Here is a 16,823-nt window from a genome sequence, read left to right as displayed (position 1 = left end):
TTTCCACCCAGGGAGCTCAAAGCGTGTTACAGTAGAATGGTGTTACAGTATGTAATTATGGTGTCAGATGCACAATAATTAATTATAAACATTTGGTATAGTAGCTTACACTGACTAGGTTACATAGTTAAAGTAACTCTAAGGTAGTGAGTACAATTTGAGTCTAAATCATATAAAGATGTAATCTAAATGTAAGTAGAATAGTGCAATCTGGGTGTAATTAGAGCAGTAACATCGTCTTCTGGTGGGTTATATAGAGATTTTTAGTTGAGTTGCATAATTTTTTAGAACAAAATGCTTCCTCAGAGAGCCAGATTTTTACCAGTTTCCTGAAGGATAGGAGATCTGGTTTGAGTCTGATGTGAGATGGTAAGGCATTCCACAGGGTCAGGACTGATCCTGCAAAGCTTTTCTTCCTTATCATCCATTCCAGACCAGTCCAAACAAGTGGTCCGTCTCTGCCAGCAGATGGAGACAGAGAAAAAAAAGCTCAAAGATGACATCACTCCCTTTGTAGGGTCTGGTGCTACCGTCAGCATTTCAGTATTTCTGTGTCTCCAGCAGTTGATCTAGACTTGTGAACTGGTGCTCCAGCTACATGTAGGCTGCTCCGGGAAAGACGTTTGAAGCCCAGGTTCTTGGTGGAGCTTAGGCAGAGTCTTGGGGGTACTCTGGGTAATGGTCTTGGTGGGATTGATTCTCCATTCCCCCTTGGGATCAGACTCATTTGGGGTCTGAGTTCCCACATCGATGGTTTAAGCACCAGGTGAGCCCAGGTGACTTTGTTCCTTTGGTGAGTCTGCCAGCAAGAGCTACTGACAGCACAGTCTCCCTGTATTCTGGGAGAACAAGGGAGGCAGTAGTTTAAAAAAAAAAAGCTTGCAGCACAGTCTTTTCCCTGGACTGCCTCATGGCCTCCTATGGTGCTGTACTGGATTTGGGTTTGGTCAGGAGGTCTGAGATGATCACTCGCCCCTCTTCCTCCCTCTTCTGGTAGGCTATAAAAAGAGGGAGGCACAGTGCCACAGGTAAGACAAAGTGACTCAGCATGTCTGCGAGTGCATTCTGCCTGGCTTGTGAGTAGGCAGGCACCAGGCAGGCGGGCACAAACTGCAGTGGGTCAGCGTCCTGCCAAGAGCAAAACTGGGTAGGTTCCCCTGAATGAGCCCTGCCCCCTACAGACCGCATAGAACAGGGCCTGACTGGCATTGTTGTTTTGGCCAGATCAGCAGACATGTTATCATTGCGTCATTCCAAAAATGAATGATCAATACTCTTTACCTCCCTCTTCTCAACCATAGTTGAACAGGGAAGTTTTTGTTTGTTTGGGGTTTTTTTTTTTTTGGGGGGGGGGCTACATACTTTCCCCTCAAGCACAGTGGAGCCTACGCAGTTCTACTGGGTTATTTCAGCAGGCGATCTCACATGTGTGTTAACATGCCTCTCTCCTGCCCTCTGTGATAGCTGAGCGATGGAGGGAACAGTCTGCAGAAACAGCTCTCGTCCCCTCTACACAAATGAAGATTCTCAGAGTGTCTTTTACATCTAAATAAGGCTCATGAAGCTGTAGGTTGCTGTAGTCTGTTATAAAAACAAATTCCAGGATGGTCCTTTTAGGGCAATACCTTTGGATTTCTTCTCGAGCACTTCTTGGCTCTTGTCCATCTTCCCGCACAGAAGAACTTTAACTTACCCTTGGCAACATTTGGGGTGCACTGTGCTAAAGCACGTCACTGTTGCAGTTGGGTGCTGCAGTCAGGTTAGTGGACCCTTGGGCCGGTCTACCCAGGGAGACAGGGTAGGCCGGGAGGCGGAGCCACAGGCTAGCGGTGTTCACCCGGGAACCAGAAACCCCCCAGGAGGAGCCCGTAGGGTCCTGGAACCTTGGGACTTAGGAGAAAAGCTCAGAGTCAATAAACAGAGAAAGCCTGGGCAGAGGGTGTAGCAATGAAAGTCCAAAGAGAACACAGGGTCTGTAGGCCAGCAATGCGGGTTAAGGGCCAGCTGAAGGTAGGACAGCGGGCAGCAACAACACCTGTGGCAAGCTGGACCGTGAGGCAGGAGTTGATGACAGGCTGCGAACTGGAGCAGGCTGTAGGCTGGACCGGAGTCTGGAGCTGGCTGTGAACCGGAGCGGCTGTACACTGGAACGGAGTCTGTAGCTGGCTGTGACCCGGAGCAGGCTGAAGGCTGGAACGGGGTCTGCAGCTGGCTGTGACCCGGAGCAGGCTGAAGACTGGAACGGGGCCTGCAGCTGGTTGGGAGCCGGAGTAGGCTGAAGGCTGGAACGGGACCTGCAGCTGGCAGAGTACCGGAGCAGGCTGAAGCGGAGCCAGGAACGGACCAGGGTGTGAGGCAGGCGGCAAGCTGAAGCAAGGTCAGGAACGGTCTGAGGTCAGAGGCAGGCGGCAAGCTGAAGCAAAGTCAAGGCAATCCAAAGGTCAGGTCAGGAGCGAGGAACAGACGAAAGCGCAACTCAGAACTATTAGGCAGTAGTGAACCTCGTTGCAAGGCAAGGAGAAGGCGTCCGGCCGCCGGTTAAATCAGTCTTAGGGCGTGGCGTCGTTAGCACAGGCGGGGCCAGACTTCCGGGAGCTGTGCGCACATAGTGTGCGTCCTCACGCACGTGCGAGGCAGCGGGGAGACGGGCAAGCAATGGCGGACGCCATGAGGAACCGGCGGAGCTGCGGGGGTCCCGGGCGTGCGGAACGCGACGTTTCCAGAAGTGGAGGTGAGCCCTGTTCAGAGTAAGGGAAGGGGAAGCGGTGGAGACCGCAACAGTCACTGGATAGGATAGTAATAAAGAGTTGACTAGACAAGAGGAGGAGGAGATAGCTGATCCAGCAGACTGTTATAGTTAGTGAGGTTTTGGGTGGACCCTTGGACACTGTGCAGCTGACCACGCCCATGGGGGGGAAGTCCCGTGAGGGGCCACAGGTCAAGCTCAGCTCTGGACACACAAACACAGATAGTTCTTTATTTAGACAGTTTGAGAAGCCACCAGAGGTGGCAGTAGTGAGTAGAAGATGTAGCCCAGCTGGCTAGGATTCCCCAGGGCGCTGGAACAGTGGTTTCTCCAGTAGCAGTGCTGTAGTGGAGAGAACTGAGAAAGTGAGTACAATAGAACATTCACAGAGTCCCAAGTATGGAGAAGCCCCGAGATAGGGAGAGCTAGCCCTCAAGATGCGAGTACCAGATCCCTGGAGGTAGAGAGACTTGTTGGCAAAGTACTCACACAGCGGTTCCATGTAAGAGATGGCACTGGCGCTGGAACGGGGGCAGGCCCTCGAGGAGTGAGTACTGGTTACCTGACAGTGACCTGAAAGAAGCAAAGAGGCCCCCGAGGAGCGGGTACCCCGTTAGCAGAAAGAATCCAATAGAAGTTGGAAGGCAGAGTAGCTGGGTACGGAGAGCGATTCCCATTCGTAAGATTCCCCTTGCTAACTCAACAGCTAGCAATAAACAGTAGGCTTAAATATCCGGGCAGTGTGATGTCAACACAGCGGGATGCCCCTGAGGAACGCGCCAATGAGGAAATAAGAATGAGGGCCGCGTGGCGCGCGCGCCCTAAGGTACCTGGAGAGCATGGCGGGAGGCAGCGCCCAAGCCGGTCCGGGGATGCCGGAGAGGACGGCAGATGGGCGCCGCGGCAGCCAGGCGTCCATCAAGAGGAGGAGGAGTCACAGACAAAGAAAGGTAGGAGGAGTGAAGCCGTCGGGCAGCGACAGTCATAACAGTACTCCCCTTCAAAGGGCGGTCTCCTCTGCGGCTACCAGGTTTTGGTTTCCAAGGATATTAGAGATGAAACTGATGGAGCATCTCTTTGTCAAGGATATTAGCCAGAGTCTCCCAAGAATTTTCGTCGGGGCCAAAACCTTCCCACGAAAGAAGGTATTCCCAAGTCTTGCCTCGTCTTCGGACATCAAGAATGGCTTCGACCTTGTATTCTAGGTCATTTTCTGCATTGATAAGAGATGGCTCCTGAGACTTGGAGGAGAACTCACTGAGAATGAGTGGTTTCAAAAGTGAAACATGAAAAGCGTTGTGGATGTTCTATCCAGGTGTTAGCTTCAGACTGTAAGTGATGTTGCCAAGACGTCGGAGGATTGGAAATGGTCCAACGTAGCGAGGAGCAAATCTAGTGGAGGGTAACTTCAGTCTAAGGTGCTTAGTGGAAAGCCAGACTTTGTCTCCAGGTTGAAAGACAGGCGCTTTGGAATGGTGAGCGTCATAAAACCTTTTGGCTCGGTCACTCGCTTTAAGTAGCATTTCTTTTGTCTGAGTCCATAATTGATGGATATCATTAGCAGTGGATTAAGCTGCTGGGGACGTCACTGAGAGTTTTAGTGGAAGTGGCGGTGATGGTGAACGTCCATATACCACTTCAAAAGGTATTAATCCAGTGAATGATGCTGGATGAGAATTAATGGCGAATTCAGCCCATGGTAACAGTTTGGCCCAGTTATTCTGTCGGCAACTTGCATAGGCCCGAATGAACTGCTTTAGGGTCCTAGTCATCTGTTCTGTTTGGCCATTTGATTGAGGATGATAGGCAGATGTATAATCTAGAGAGATGTCGAAAAGCTTGCACAAAGCCTTCCAGAATTTTGTCGTAAACTGTGATCCTTGATCCGAGACTATGTGCTTTGGTAGGCCGTGAAGGCGAAAGATGTGGGTTATGTAGAGCTTTGCAAGCTCCAAGGCTGAAGGTAAGTCAGGCAGTGCTTCGAAATGGGCCATCTTGCTGAAGCGGTCGACTGTGACCCATATAGTATTCATACCTCCAGAGAGGGGAAGATCAACTACAGTCAGTAGCGATATGCATCCAGGGCTGTTCCAGAGCTGGAAGCAGTTGCATCAATCCCCACGGTTGGCCAGAAGTAGGTTTGTGCTTGGCACAGTTGGCACAAGATGCTTCGTAGGAGAGCGTATCTTCCTTGATAGTTGGCCACCAATAATACTTCTGGAGTTCCAGCAGGGTACGGCGTTGACCAGGATGGCCAGCCAGCTTGGAATCGTGCGCTCAATAGAGCACTTTCTCCCTGAGGTGTTTAGGCACGATGGTTTTACCAGCGGGCACAGTATGAGTAGTCGCCAAGATGACTTTCTTCGGGTCAATTATATGCTGAGGTTCTTCTGGAACATCCTCCAAGAGAAAAGAGCGTGACAGGGCATCAGCTCTGGTATTCTTGTCTCTGGGGCAATATTTGAGCACGAAGTCAAAACAGTTAAAAAATAAGGAACATATACTAGATACTCTAGATTTTTATGGTCCGTAAACACGGTAATTTGATGTTAAGACCTTCGAGCCAAGGCCGCCATTCCTCGAATGCCAGCTTAATAGCCAGGAGCTCTTTATCTCCGATCCCATAGTTCTTCTCTGCTGGAGAGAAACGTGAGAAGAAAGAGCAGGGATGTAAGGATTTGGAGTCTCCGGTCTGGCTCAATACAGCTCCCACACCGACTTCCATGATGGATGACTTGTCGGGGTCTGGATGACGCAGGCATGGTTCAGTGGAAAAGGCAGTTTTTAAATCCTCAAACGTGGATATAGCCTCCGCAGACCATTTAGAAGCGTTGGCCCCTTTCTGGGTTATAGCATTTAAGGGCACAGTTAAAGAATAGTTCTTTATAAAGCTTCTATAGAAATTAGTAAACCCCAAACTCGTCTCAGGGCCTTCAGGCTGGTAGGTTGAGACCAATTTTTAATACTCTCTAATTTTGGGGGATCCATCTGGAAGCCATCTTTAGACACAATGTAGCCAAGAAAAGGCACAGAGTCCTTATGGAATTCACACTTGGATAGCTTGGCGTAGAGCCGATGTTCTCGAAGTCTTCGTAGTACTTGTTTGATATCCTCTAGATGAGTAGACAGGTCCTGAGAAAATATCAGGATATCAACTAGGTACACTACGACCCTCTTGTACAACAGGACAAGCAAGATGTCGTTCATCATGTTCTGGAACACAGCAGGTGCGTTGCACAGGCCAAAGGGCATTACTAAGTACTTGAAATGACCATCTCGAGTGTTGAAGCCTGTTTTCCATTCGTCGCTCCTGCGAATGCAAACTAAGTTATAGGCTCCCTTCAGGTCAAGTTTCGAGAATATTTTGGCAGCTTGAAGCCGGTCGAACAGCTCTGAGATTAAAGGCAGGAGATATCTATCTTTGATCGTGATCTCGTTTAGACCTCGATAGTTGATACAAGGATGTAAGGTACCGTCCTTCTTCCCCACAAAGAAGCCTGCACCGGCTGGAGACTTTGATGGTCTAATGAATCCTTTCTGTAAATTCTCCTTGATGTACTCAGACATAGCCTTATTCTCTATTGCAGAGAGTGGATAGACTCGTCCTATAGGAGGTTCAGTGTTCGGTTTCAGCCTTATGGCACAGTCATAAGATCTATGTGGAGGAAGGATGTCAGCAGCTCCTTTGGAGAACACATCAGCGAATGATGTGTATTGAGGAGGCAGTCCTGGCATCACTGGAGTTGTAGGCATGCAGAGGATAGGAGAAATCTCCTTAAGGCACTTGGCATGACAACCTGGGCCCCAGCAGGAGAGCTCCAAGGTGGCCCAGTTGAATTGAGGCTGATGCAATTGCAACCAGGGTAACCCCAGAACGATAGGGTGCATGGCCCTCTCTAACGCAAAGAAGGAAATTAACTCAGTATGGAGGGCTCCGGTGTGGAGGGTTACCGGTTCGGTGCAACAGATGTCACCCGGCAAAGGCTCTCCATGGATAGATGATAAGAGCAGTGGAATCTTCAAAGTGACGAGGGGAATCCTCAAATGTTCCACTAGGCGTCGTAGTATAAAGTTGCCTCCTGCCCATGAATCCACCAGGGCAAGAGTTTGAATTTCGGATGGTCCGCAGATCAGGCAATCTGGGAGAGAGAGCAGAGGAGAGGGTGTAGTAATGCCTAAGAACAGTCCTCCTGCAGGACTTAGGCCCGTCCGTTTCCCGGACAAATTGGGCATGTTGGGACATCATGACCAGCCTGTCCACAGTACATACACAGGCCATGCCTCTTCCGAAGTCTTCTCTCTTTTAAAGTCAGGTGACTGCGACCAAGTTGCATCTGTTCCTCTCCACTGGCAACAGGTATTGCTGGAACCATCTGAAGTGCAGGTTTAGCATGAACCTCCTTCTGAACTGGTCCTTTACTAGGCTTGAGTTCTTTCACCTTATCACAAAGCCGGTGGTCAATTCTAGTAGCCAACGCCACTGGTTCATCCAGCGAGTCAGGTGTCTCACGAGCAGCCAGCTCGTCCTTCAAGCGAGTATCCAGTCCTCTGAAGAAGAGGGTTTTCAGACATTTAGAATCCCAGCAGAATTTGGTAGCAAGAGTCTTGAACTCTATTGCAAAATCAGCCTGTTTTCGGTTGCCTTGCTTCAGGTCCACCAGAGCAGAACCAATAACAGTCACTCGAGCAGGATCATCAAAAACGTATTTAAACAAATCCAGAAAGCCGTCAATATCCTGCAGAATTGGATCCTTACATTCCCACAGCATTGAGGCCCAAGACAAGGCCCTTCCATCAAGATAAGATAGACTATAAGTAGTCTTGGCGTAGGCTGTGGGTAAATGAGAAGGCTGTAATGCAAAATGCATGCAGCACTGGTTTAGGAAACCTCTGGTTCTTTGAATCTCTCCAGAGAAACAAACTGGAGCAGCCAAAGGTACCATAGTCTTTATAGTTACTTCAGGTAACTGACCTTCATTACTGGAAGCAGCGCTTTGATTCTTCTGTGCGTGCAGCTGATGAAACGCAGAAGTGAGTTTCTCCAATGCGTCCTGTTGTTCAGCAATGCGCAGAGCCAGGCCGGGAATGGCCTGCAAGGCATTGAGCTGTGCCGGATCCATGGAGTTAGCAATCTGTTATAGTCATTGAGGTTTTGGGTGGACCCTTGGACACTGTGGCAGCTGACCACACCCACAGGGGCGAAGTCCTGTGAGGGGCCACAGGTCAGGCTCAGCCAGGGGCGGATTGGCCTATCGGAGGATCGGGCATCTCCCGGTGGGCTGATCACTCCAGTCACGTGGTCTGCCGTGCGCAGCTGTGACAGAGCCGCACTCAGCAGACCACATGATGTGTCCTGGGCTGGCAAGGGCGGCGAATACCCGGGCCAGTCCGACATCGTGACTCCGCCGCTGGGCTCAGCTCTGGACACACAAACACAGATAGTTCTTTATTTAGACAGTTTGAGAAGCCACCAGAGGTGGCAGTAGTGAGTAGAAGATGTAACCCAGCTGGGCTAGGATTCCCTAGGGCGCTGGAACAGTGGTTTCTCCGATAGCAGTGCTGTACTGGAGAGAACTGAGAAAGTGCGTACAATAGAACATTCACAGAGTCCCAAGTATGGAGAAGCCCCGAGATAGGGAGAGCTGGCCCTCGAGGAGCGAATACCAGATCCCTGGAGGTAGAGAGACTTGTTGGCAAAGTACTCACACAGCGGTTCCATGTAAGAGAAGGCACTGACGCTGGAACAGGGGCAGGCCCTCGAGGAGCGAATACCTGGTTCCAGGGAGACAGCTCCGAGGAGTAGATGATAGTAGTACTCACTGATGGTGTCTGTAGCGAATTCCTCCAAGTAGGAAAGGAGATGGATGCAGGCAGCGGGTCAGGGAACATGGGCCCTCGAGGAGCGAGTACCAGTTACCTGACAGCCACCTGAAAGAAGCAAAGAGGCCCCCGAGGAGCGGGTACCCCATTAGCAGAAAGAGTCCAATAGAAGTTGGAAGGCAGAATAGCTGGGTACGGAGAGCGAATCTCATCCATAAGATTCCCCTTGCTAACTCAATGGCTAGCAATAAACAGTAGGCTTAAATATCCGGGCAGCGTGACATCAACACAGGGGGACGTCCCTGAGGAACGCGCCAATGAGGAAATAAGAATGAGGGCCACGTGGCACGCGCGCCCTAAGGTACCTGGAGAGCATGGCGGGAGGCAGCGCCCAAGCCAGTCCAGGGATGCCGGAGAAGATGGCAGACAGACGCCGCGGCAGCCAGGCATCCACCAAGAGCAGGAGGAGTCGCAGACAAAGAAAGGTAGGCGGAGTGAAGCCATCGGGCAGCGACGGTCGTAACACAGACAGGGGGCAATTGCCTCCTCAGAAAGGGATAATGCCTCAGTGGGAAGGCTGCTTCGGAGAGAGAAGCTGGTGACCCTTAATTCTGGGGCACGACCTCCTGCAGCTATTGGGTGAGCAATGAGGGACAGTAATTTGTAGGGGGATCCCTTATTTCTCAGTGCTCTTAGGCCACCCGTCTTCAAGGGTTTCCCACTTCATCTCACTTGGAGAAGGGATGTCCTCAGTATGAAATACTTAGTTCCAGCCTTAGGGTGGCCAGGATGGTGAGGGATCCCTATTCCCTTCCCAGGGAAGAGAAAGAATATGGTGTTAGATCACCTAGGGGGTGTGATCTTCAACTTTTAAGACCACAATCTCTGTATGGAAGCACAACATGATAGAAAGATTGAGTCTCAACTTAAATGTTATTTCTACTGCCTATAGTCTCTCTTCCCAAGTCCCCAGGTAGGCATGTCAAATGACATTTTGACTCAAGCAGTCCTGCATTGGGTCCAGTATCTGGAAGCAGCTATGGTGACTTTCCCCACAAATAACTGTGCTGGAGGGGGGGGTGGGGAATGATGGGAAACTTGCAGCTCCTGGATGGATTCACAGTTGCAGAGTCTCACACAGTGGAAGTAAGTGATGCTAGGAGCTCCTTCGGTTGGATCCTCCATGTGGCCTGGCCTAGGCTAGTTCAAGATTGGGCTACAGGTTTACAGTTATGCTTCTCTGGAGCTTTTCCACAGAATAATGACACTGCAATCTCTACCTTTTCTACAGTTTTACCCTCTCTAAGAGATTACCTATCCTTTGGACTAGTCCTGTAAGTTTAGGGGCCACAGTTCAGAGGCCACAGTTCAGAGGCCACAGTTCAGAGGCCCTGCGGTGTGGCCCTCTCACCTCTCTACGCAAGCTTCAGGCTCCAGCTCCTCGTCGCTGGCAGCGGTGGGCCGCCAGTCTCAACCTCGGACTTCCAGGACCTCCAGCCAGGATGCCTCCATCCGTCAGGCCTCTCCGCGGGGTTTGCGGAGAGATGCTGCCGGCAGCACCATGCCCCTCCCTAGGCGCATGCACGTGCATGAGTGAAACCTTGAAGGGCTCACGGCGGGAACCTGGCCGCGGACCCGGATGTTGGCATCAGTTCCCTCAACATATAAAAGCTCAGGCAGCGCTCCTCAGCGTTGCCTTTGCAACAGGTCGCCTTGGTCTCCTGTTCCAGTTTCTGAGTTCTAGTTACCTTGCGCTTGTCTTGTTCCTGTGATTCCTGGTTCCTTTTCCTTGTGTTCATCTCGTTTGTCTACTGGATCGACTACCTGGTTCTGACCTCTGCTAAGCCTGAGTTCACCTGCCTTCTCCAAGCCTGACCTCTGCTACGCCTGACCTCGCCTGCCTTCTCCATGCCTTGACCATTGCTATGTCTGACCACGCCTGCCCATTGCTACGAACGACTTCGCCTCAGACTTTCTTGAGTCCAGAGTTCCACGTTGCTTGCTACACCTTCCAAGTGCCGCCAGCTTCCATTCAAGCTTGACAGTGACGCCTCTGTTCCTATCCTCTGGACACGGATTATTAAGACCAGAGAGAACTTGCCTCTGATGCAACTCTCATCCTGGAAAAGACACTGCTCCTTCCTAGTAAGAAATATCTTTGTACAACAACTCACAGAGAGGCACCTTGCAAGCAAAGTTACCATGCATGTCCATATCAACACAGGCCCCTGCCTCCACCAGGGACTTTCCCAGGTCAGCTTGCAGATGCCTTGCAGACATGGTTTCAGATGCAGCACCACCACCTCCACCCTCTTCCTAATTGACACCCAGAAATCTCTTGACTGTGACATTTACGGGAAATTTCCTATGGTCTGAGACCTTTTATTGCTGTTTGAAGCTTGTCGAGATGTGGAGGTAACCATAATCTTTTCTCATCAGGTCCTTAGCACATCCCCCCCCCCCCCCCCCCCCCTCCCAGACCTCCATCAGACACAAGAACGAGATAAAGTCCCTCAGAGTGCCTGTGCTGCAAACCATCACACTTACACTGACAGGTGGTATATGTAAAGTGTTATTTTATAGCACCATGACTGTACAGACATGTAGAGAGCCAGTTCTTTACTCTCATTATATGCATGGACATTCTTAAGAAACAGGAACTTATATGTCTGTACATGCGCTGGGTGGAAAATCAGGACTGGCTCATCCTCTGCCTACAGACGTGGAGTTATATGGTAGCCTCAAAGTCAGCAAAAGGAAGAGTATCAGACAAAAGCACTGTGGGCAGAAGGTGTAGGGCTTGTAGCCTGGTTTTGCATGAGGCAACTTCAGCTGATGATGAATACTTATTCCAGAGAGCTGAAGCAGACCACTGCTGTATACTTGAGGTTGGACTAGAAGGAAGGTGTCCTGTAAAAGGAAAGTACTGGTTTGGGTGTGGGCAGTAGAAAGGGTCTGAGGGTAATTTGGCACACAGGTCAGAGTGAGTCAACCTCAAATAAAGTGCCTTGGTAGGAAGATAGAAATAATGAGCTCATTTGAGCAGATTGTAGACAAGCCCTGCAGCCACATTCTACCCCAGGTGAAGTATATAGAAAGAAGACGAAAGAGATGTGAGGCAGCGAAAATTATGGGTGTTCAGTCCAGGGACAGTAATGAAGAGGCAATGTATAAGGACATGAAAAAGACAGGAAGTGAAGAGTGGGAGCCTGCCTGGGATGTGTTTGTGTGTACGTGTGAATGGAAGTCTGTCTGGGATGTGTATGTGTGAATGATAGCCTGCTTTGGATGTATAGGTGTGAATGAATGCCAGAGTAGGCCCTCCTAGTGGTGAAGTGCAGAGCAGGCCCCGAGGCGTGGGGAATGCAAGGCAGGGTATGGAGGAGTGCTGAGGGAACGAACCCAGGGGGCGGAGCCACAGGGTGAGTCAGCACGGGAGGAATGACGTGGGCACTACCCCAAGGAACGGGGGAGTGCGGGCACGGTCTGTAAAGTAGAAGCAGGGCGCTGCCCCGAGGAGTGGGGAGCGTGGCGTAGTCACTGGAAGTACACAAGACGCTACCCTGAGGAGCGGGGAAACGCGGCACAGTCACTGAAGTACACGAGGCGCTGCCCCAAGGAGCGGGAAGTGTGGCACAGTCACAGACGTAAAGGCAATGGTCCGCAGAGTGGGGTACACCAACGCTGAGTCTCCACGAGTAGAGTAGTTCCGGAAATGAGCCTGAGGAGCGGGGAAGCTGGCAGGCAGCGTCCAAGGCGCAGGGCCCTCCGAGGAGCGGATAGCCAGAGACAGGAATGAGCCCCCGAGGAGCGGGTACCCGAGGGTGTCTCATGCCAGGAGTGCAAGATACAGGAACCAGCGTCTGAAGAGAGGTCAGCAGGATACAGCAATGAAGGAACTCGTTGCCAAGTTGATTAGAGCCAGGCCCCGGTGGTGCTTAAGAGTCCAGGGCTAGTGATGTCATCAGGAGGAGACGCCCCTGAGGTTCCCGCCCTGGCGTCCTTAAAGGAGGACCATGTAGCGAGCACGCTTAGGAAGGCCCGGAGGAGACATGGTGGTCGGCGGCTTCCCTGCCGCCCTGGAGGGTCCTGGAACAGGGCAATGTGCGTCAGAAGCGGCTAGCCACAGCCGCGAGTTCACCCAAGGAAGAGAGGGCAGCAGCACATGCAGTGAGTAAGAGCGGTCATAACAAAACGTTCAGCGTATTTGTGCTTCGTTCCCTTTCCTATCCTTGTGCTGCTCTGCTGACTCCTGTTTTGTTACTTGGCTGTGAGGTTAGTACTTTTGACTCGTGTTCCCGGTTTTCAGCGTCCACTTTTTTGTCTTGTGACTCTCTTTTTTTTTCTTCTGAAGTTTTGGCAACCTTAAATGGTGCACTGAGAGGTTTTCTTGGTTCTCCCGGATGGGCACAGAGCGTTCATGGTGATAGGGGGACACTAAGGTAAATCCAGAGATGAAGTGGAGTTAGTGGTATTGCATCTGGCAGGGAATGAGACTGCAACCTCAAGCAGATGAACCTGAAATGCTGATCCAGTCCTGGTTTTTGTCCCATCGCATACATGGAGCTGGAATTCTGATCTCTCTAAGGAAAGTAGAACTGTCTTTTTTGGGTACATGCAGGGCTGGTGTGTCCATTAGGCGAACTTAGGAGGTCGCCTATGGCGCCGACCCTTAGTGGGCACCGAAGAACAGCCAGGTGATGCCATGAGCAGAGCCACTCGTGGCAAAGAGGAGTAGAGATTCGTCAGGCCGCAAGCAGCGCACACTGCTCGCAACCCTGAGAAGCATACAGTGGGCGGTGCGAATGAGTTAGGAGGACTTGGGCCCGAGACCAGCGGGGGCATCATGAATGGTGCGGCACGGTGCAAACGTGGGGAGGGGGGAGCGGGCGCAAGGCAGAAGTCGCCTAGGGCACCTGCTGCCCTTGCACTGGCCCTGGGTACATGCCATGGGGTGGACTGGATCGGCCTCTTGGGTTGATCTGAGTGAGATAGCAACCCTAGCAGGGAAAATGAGCAGAGGAACTGGACCTCGCTATCGTTTTTCTGCCTCCATGTTCTGTGTCCCCTAGGCACGTGGTTTGTAAGTGAGCCAAGACCTTAAATGTTAAAATCTGATGATTACTGACATATTCTTATTGACTACTTTTGCTATCACAGGAAACTTCTGTTTCTATTTCCTATTTCTGACGCGAGTTTCCTCCTGCTCCATTGGACCTGCAGATCAATCAGCTACCTCAGGCTTTTGCCCCCGTTTCATATTCCCTCCAACACGCTTTCGTTCAGCCGTGGCAGCAACGGTCTGTGGTCAGGCACCTCAGCTCCCTTTGGAGCCCCACTACCATGGGCCTAAGCCCACATGCTAGGCTTTTGCCTCAGCCAGCCTGAGTTCTCCACCTAGCAGTGCTCAGCACTACCACTGGATAAGCCAGTGATAATTTTCTTTACAAAAAAAATAAAAAGTTCCTGGTCAGGGGCCAATGGTGTCCTCTACCTTCCATTCAAGGTACACAGTGGGAGAAAAGGGAGCAAGTTCCAAACACTTCCAGGTTGATGTCATAAGGTTTCAGGTTGGTCAGCCGGTGTAATCTGGCAGAAAGTCACTACTGTGGCTGGCCCTAGAGTTCCTTTTTAAAATAATACTTTTTTTTTTGTGTGTATAATCTGTTTTTTATTGGCAAACCATAATAACAGTACATTAAGCAGTACAGAAGCAAACATCAGGCGTCAATATCAGTTCAGTAGCAATAGCAAGTATATAATGGTTTAACAAGACCATAATAATACTGAGCAATAGAAAAACATTGGCATAATAATTTCAAAACATATCAACCCCATCCCCCACCTCCCACCCCTACCGGAGAGCTAGTCACAATGTATATAAAGTATTTAGAAAGTAAGTTTTGTATAGGTTATAAGGGAATCGGGCAGTAAGAGCACATAGAGAGATATCAATGTGTAGCTAGAAGCAAGACCATAAGGGAACAGTAGTACAAGAGGCTAATGCAAGTGGAAAGGCCATGACAATCAGGGTTGAGTTTGTGCGTCCAGCCATAACTTAAAGGGTTCCCAGGTGCCCTGAAATGACGTCAGGCGATTCTGATGTATAGCAGTAAATCTACCTAACTGATAATAAGAGAATAGCCAATGGTGCAAATCAGCTATTGTGGGTGCACTCACTTGTTTCCAGTGTGATGTTATTTCTGTCCTGGTTGCAATAAAAACTTGCAAAACCAGCATTTGTGTATTCGTCGTATATTCTGGTGGAGGGAGTCCCAAGAGCACATGCCAAGGTTTTGCATCAAAGGGTATGCGAAGCACCTGTGTAAGCCACTGAAACACCAATTTCCAAAACCTTTGAATGTTAGGACATGTCCACCAAATATGAAAGCAGGTGCCTTGCGCTCCACAACCCCGCCAGCATTGGTCTGAGATGTTTGGGAAGAACCGATGGAGCGCTACAGGAGTATAATGCCAACGGTATAGCAACTTGTAGCAATTTTCTTGTAGCCCAGCTGAAATAGAACATTTACGTGCCATGGAGTAAATAATATCCCATTCATGATCTTCCAGAGATACCTGGAAGTCCAGTTCCCAAAGGGCCCTGTATTTATTCACACCTTCCAGTTTACCATTGAGCATAGCATATATTTTAGAAATGATACCCTTAATAGAAGAGGCATGCTGACACAAGGTTTCAAATAAAGAGTTAATGGTCCGCACAGACCGCACCCTAAGTCCCTTATGGATAAAATGATAAACCCGGGCATACAGTAAAAAGTCTATGTCCTCACCCGGGTGTAAGTCATGAAGTTGCTCCCTAGTTAGCACAGTTCCCTGTTGCATGACATGGCCCAGGCGCTGAATTCCAGCTGTTAACCAGCGTTTAGTGGCAAGCGAGTAATCAGAGGTAGGTAGCACCGTATTAGTAAATAGATGAGACATCAAGGAATAACTCTCTGGGCCCACCAATACAGATTTCCAGCGATGCCAAACTTGGAGAGTAGTACGCAATGCGTATGGGAAATGTTTAAAAGCACCCCAGGAAGAACGAGGTTGCCAAGGCATCGCGGAAATAGGGAATGTGCCCAACAGTCCCTGCTCTAATCTAACCCATTGAGGGATATCCCACATGCTATGAAGAGCTACTAAGGCCCGAAGCTGGGCAGCACCGTAATACCAAAATAATACTTTTTTTTTTTTTTAATGGCAGCCTAGAATCTGTTCGTAAATGGAAAATTGTCAAATGCAAACGGATCTGCACATGTGCGCAGATATAAAAATGTGTTGTGACCTGGGTGGAGTTTTCCAGTGTATGCTGCTAGGCTGCTCTGCTGCCCCGCTTCCAGCTATTGTGAAACATTATAAATGACAGCAGCAGCTACAGAATTATGATTCATGAGTAAAAAGAATGCACTTGTATTGGCAGGAAGGGGAAATGTATTTGAAAATTTGAGTAAAAGCCACAGAACAGTGAATTCCAGTCATTGCTCCCCCCCAGCACAGGAAAGTACAGATTTTTCATGCAGTGAATACTTAAATACTAAACCATCTTTGTCCGGAGACAAATTTAGCCTTTTCTGCTGCTGTTTCAGAAAACAGCAGGGGGGGCAGTCAGAATTTTTTTTTGTAGGGCACAATAGCGTTCATAGACTCTTCCAATCTAGCTGCAGACGTGCTAATTAATACATTTCTCTATCACCAGGTCGATTTGAAATAGCAATTAAAAAGAGTAATTGAAATGTTTACTTGTTGTAGGGGTGTCAGCTAGGACGTGGAATATAGCAATTACCCATGACGGGCTGGAGGAGGAGGAGGACGAGGTCTTTGAAGTGCTCCTGAACTCTCCTGTGAACGCAATGCTTGGCACCAGGACAAAAGCCAGAGTGAAAATTGTGGAGCCCAGAGGAGGTATGCTTTTCCATCTCTAGCTTACAAAAAAGAAAGAAAGAAAGAAAGAAAGAAAAAAGGCAACATTGTTGGCTAAAAAAAAAAAAAATTCTGCTTTGCTTTCAGCAGCAGCAGCCGGGGGGGGGGGAACCAAAAAACAAAATCCCCCCAAAAAGTGTCAAAGATAATGATTACCTTCCAATCAAACTGCGTAAATGAGTTTTTCTTTTCATGCGAGAATCAGAGAGGGAAAGAGGAAATTTCGGTCTGGCGACATTGAACGCACTGTTGTGATAATTCTCCTTCTCCTCAGTAATGTAGACCAGAAAAAGAATTTTAAAAATGAACCTTGACCTTTGTTGCCCCC

At 49.7% G+C, this 16,823-nt stretch overlaps 1 protein-coding gene across 1 annotated transcript in view; it reads left to right on the top strand.

The window, feature by feature from the left end:
* The window catches only part of FREM1 (FRAS1 related extracellular matrix 1), a 303,886-nt gene that overhangs the window by 222,194 nt on the left and 64,869 nt on the right, over positions 1-16,823 (top strand). Inside the window, exon 29 of the mRNA XM_029605792.1 lies at positions 16,325-16,477. Coding sequence (XP_029461652.1) covers positions 16,325-16,477 — 153 coding nt within the window. The remainder of the gene's footprint in view (positions 1-16,324; positions 16,478-16,823) is intronic.

This window comes from Rhinatrema bivittatum, chromosome 1 (genome assembly GCF_901001135.1).
Source record: "Rhinatrema bivittatum chromosome 1, aRhiBiv1.1, whole genome shotgun sequence".
Classification (NCBI taxonomy): domain Eukaryota; kingdom Metazoa; phylum Chordata; class Amphibia; order Gymnophiona; family Rhinatrematidae; genus Rhinatrema; species Rhinatrema bivittatum.
Note: the sequence above shows the minus strand (reverse complement) of the source record. Positions and strands in the feature narration are given on the sequence as shown.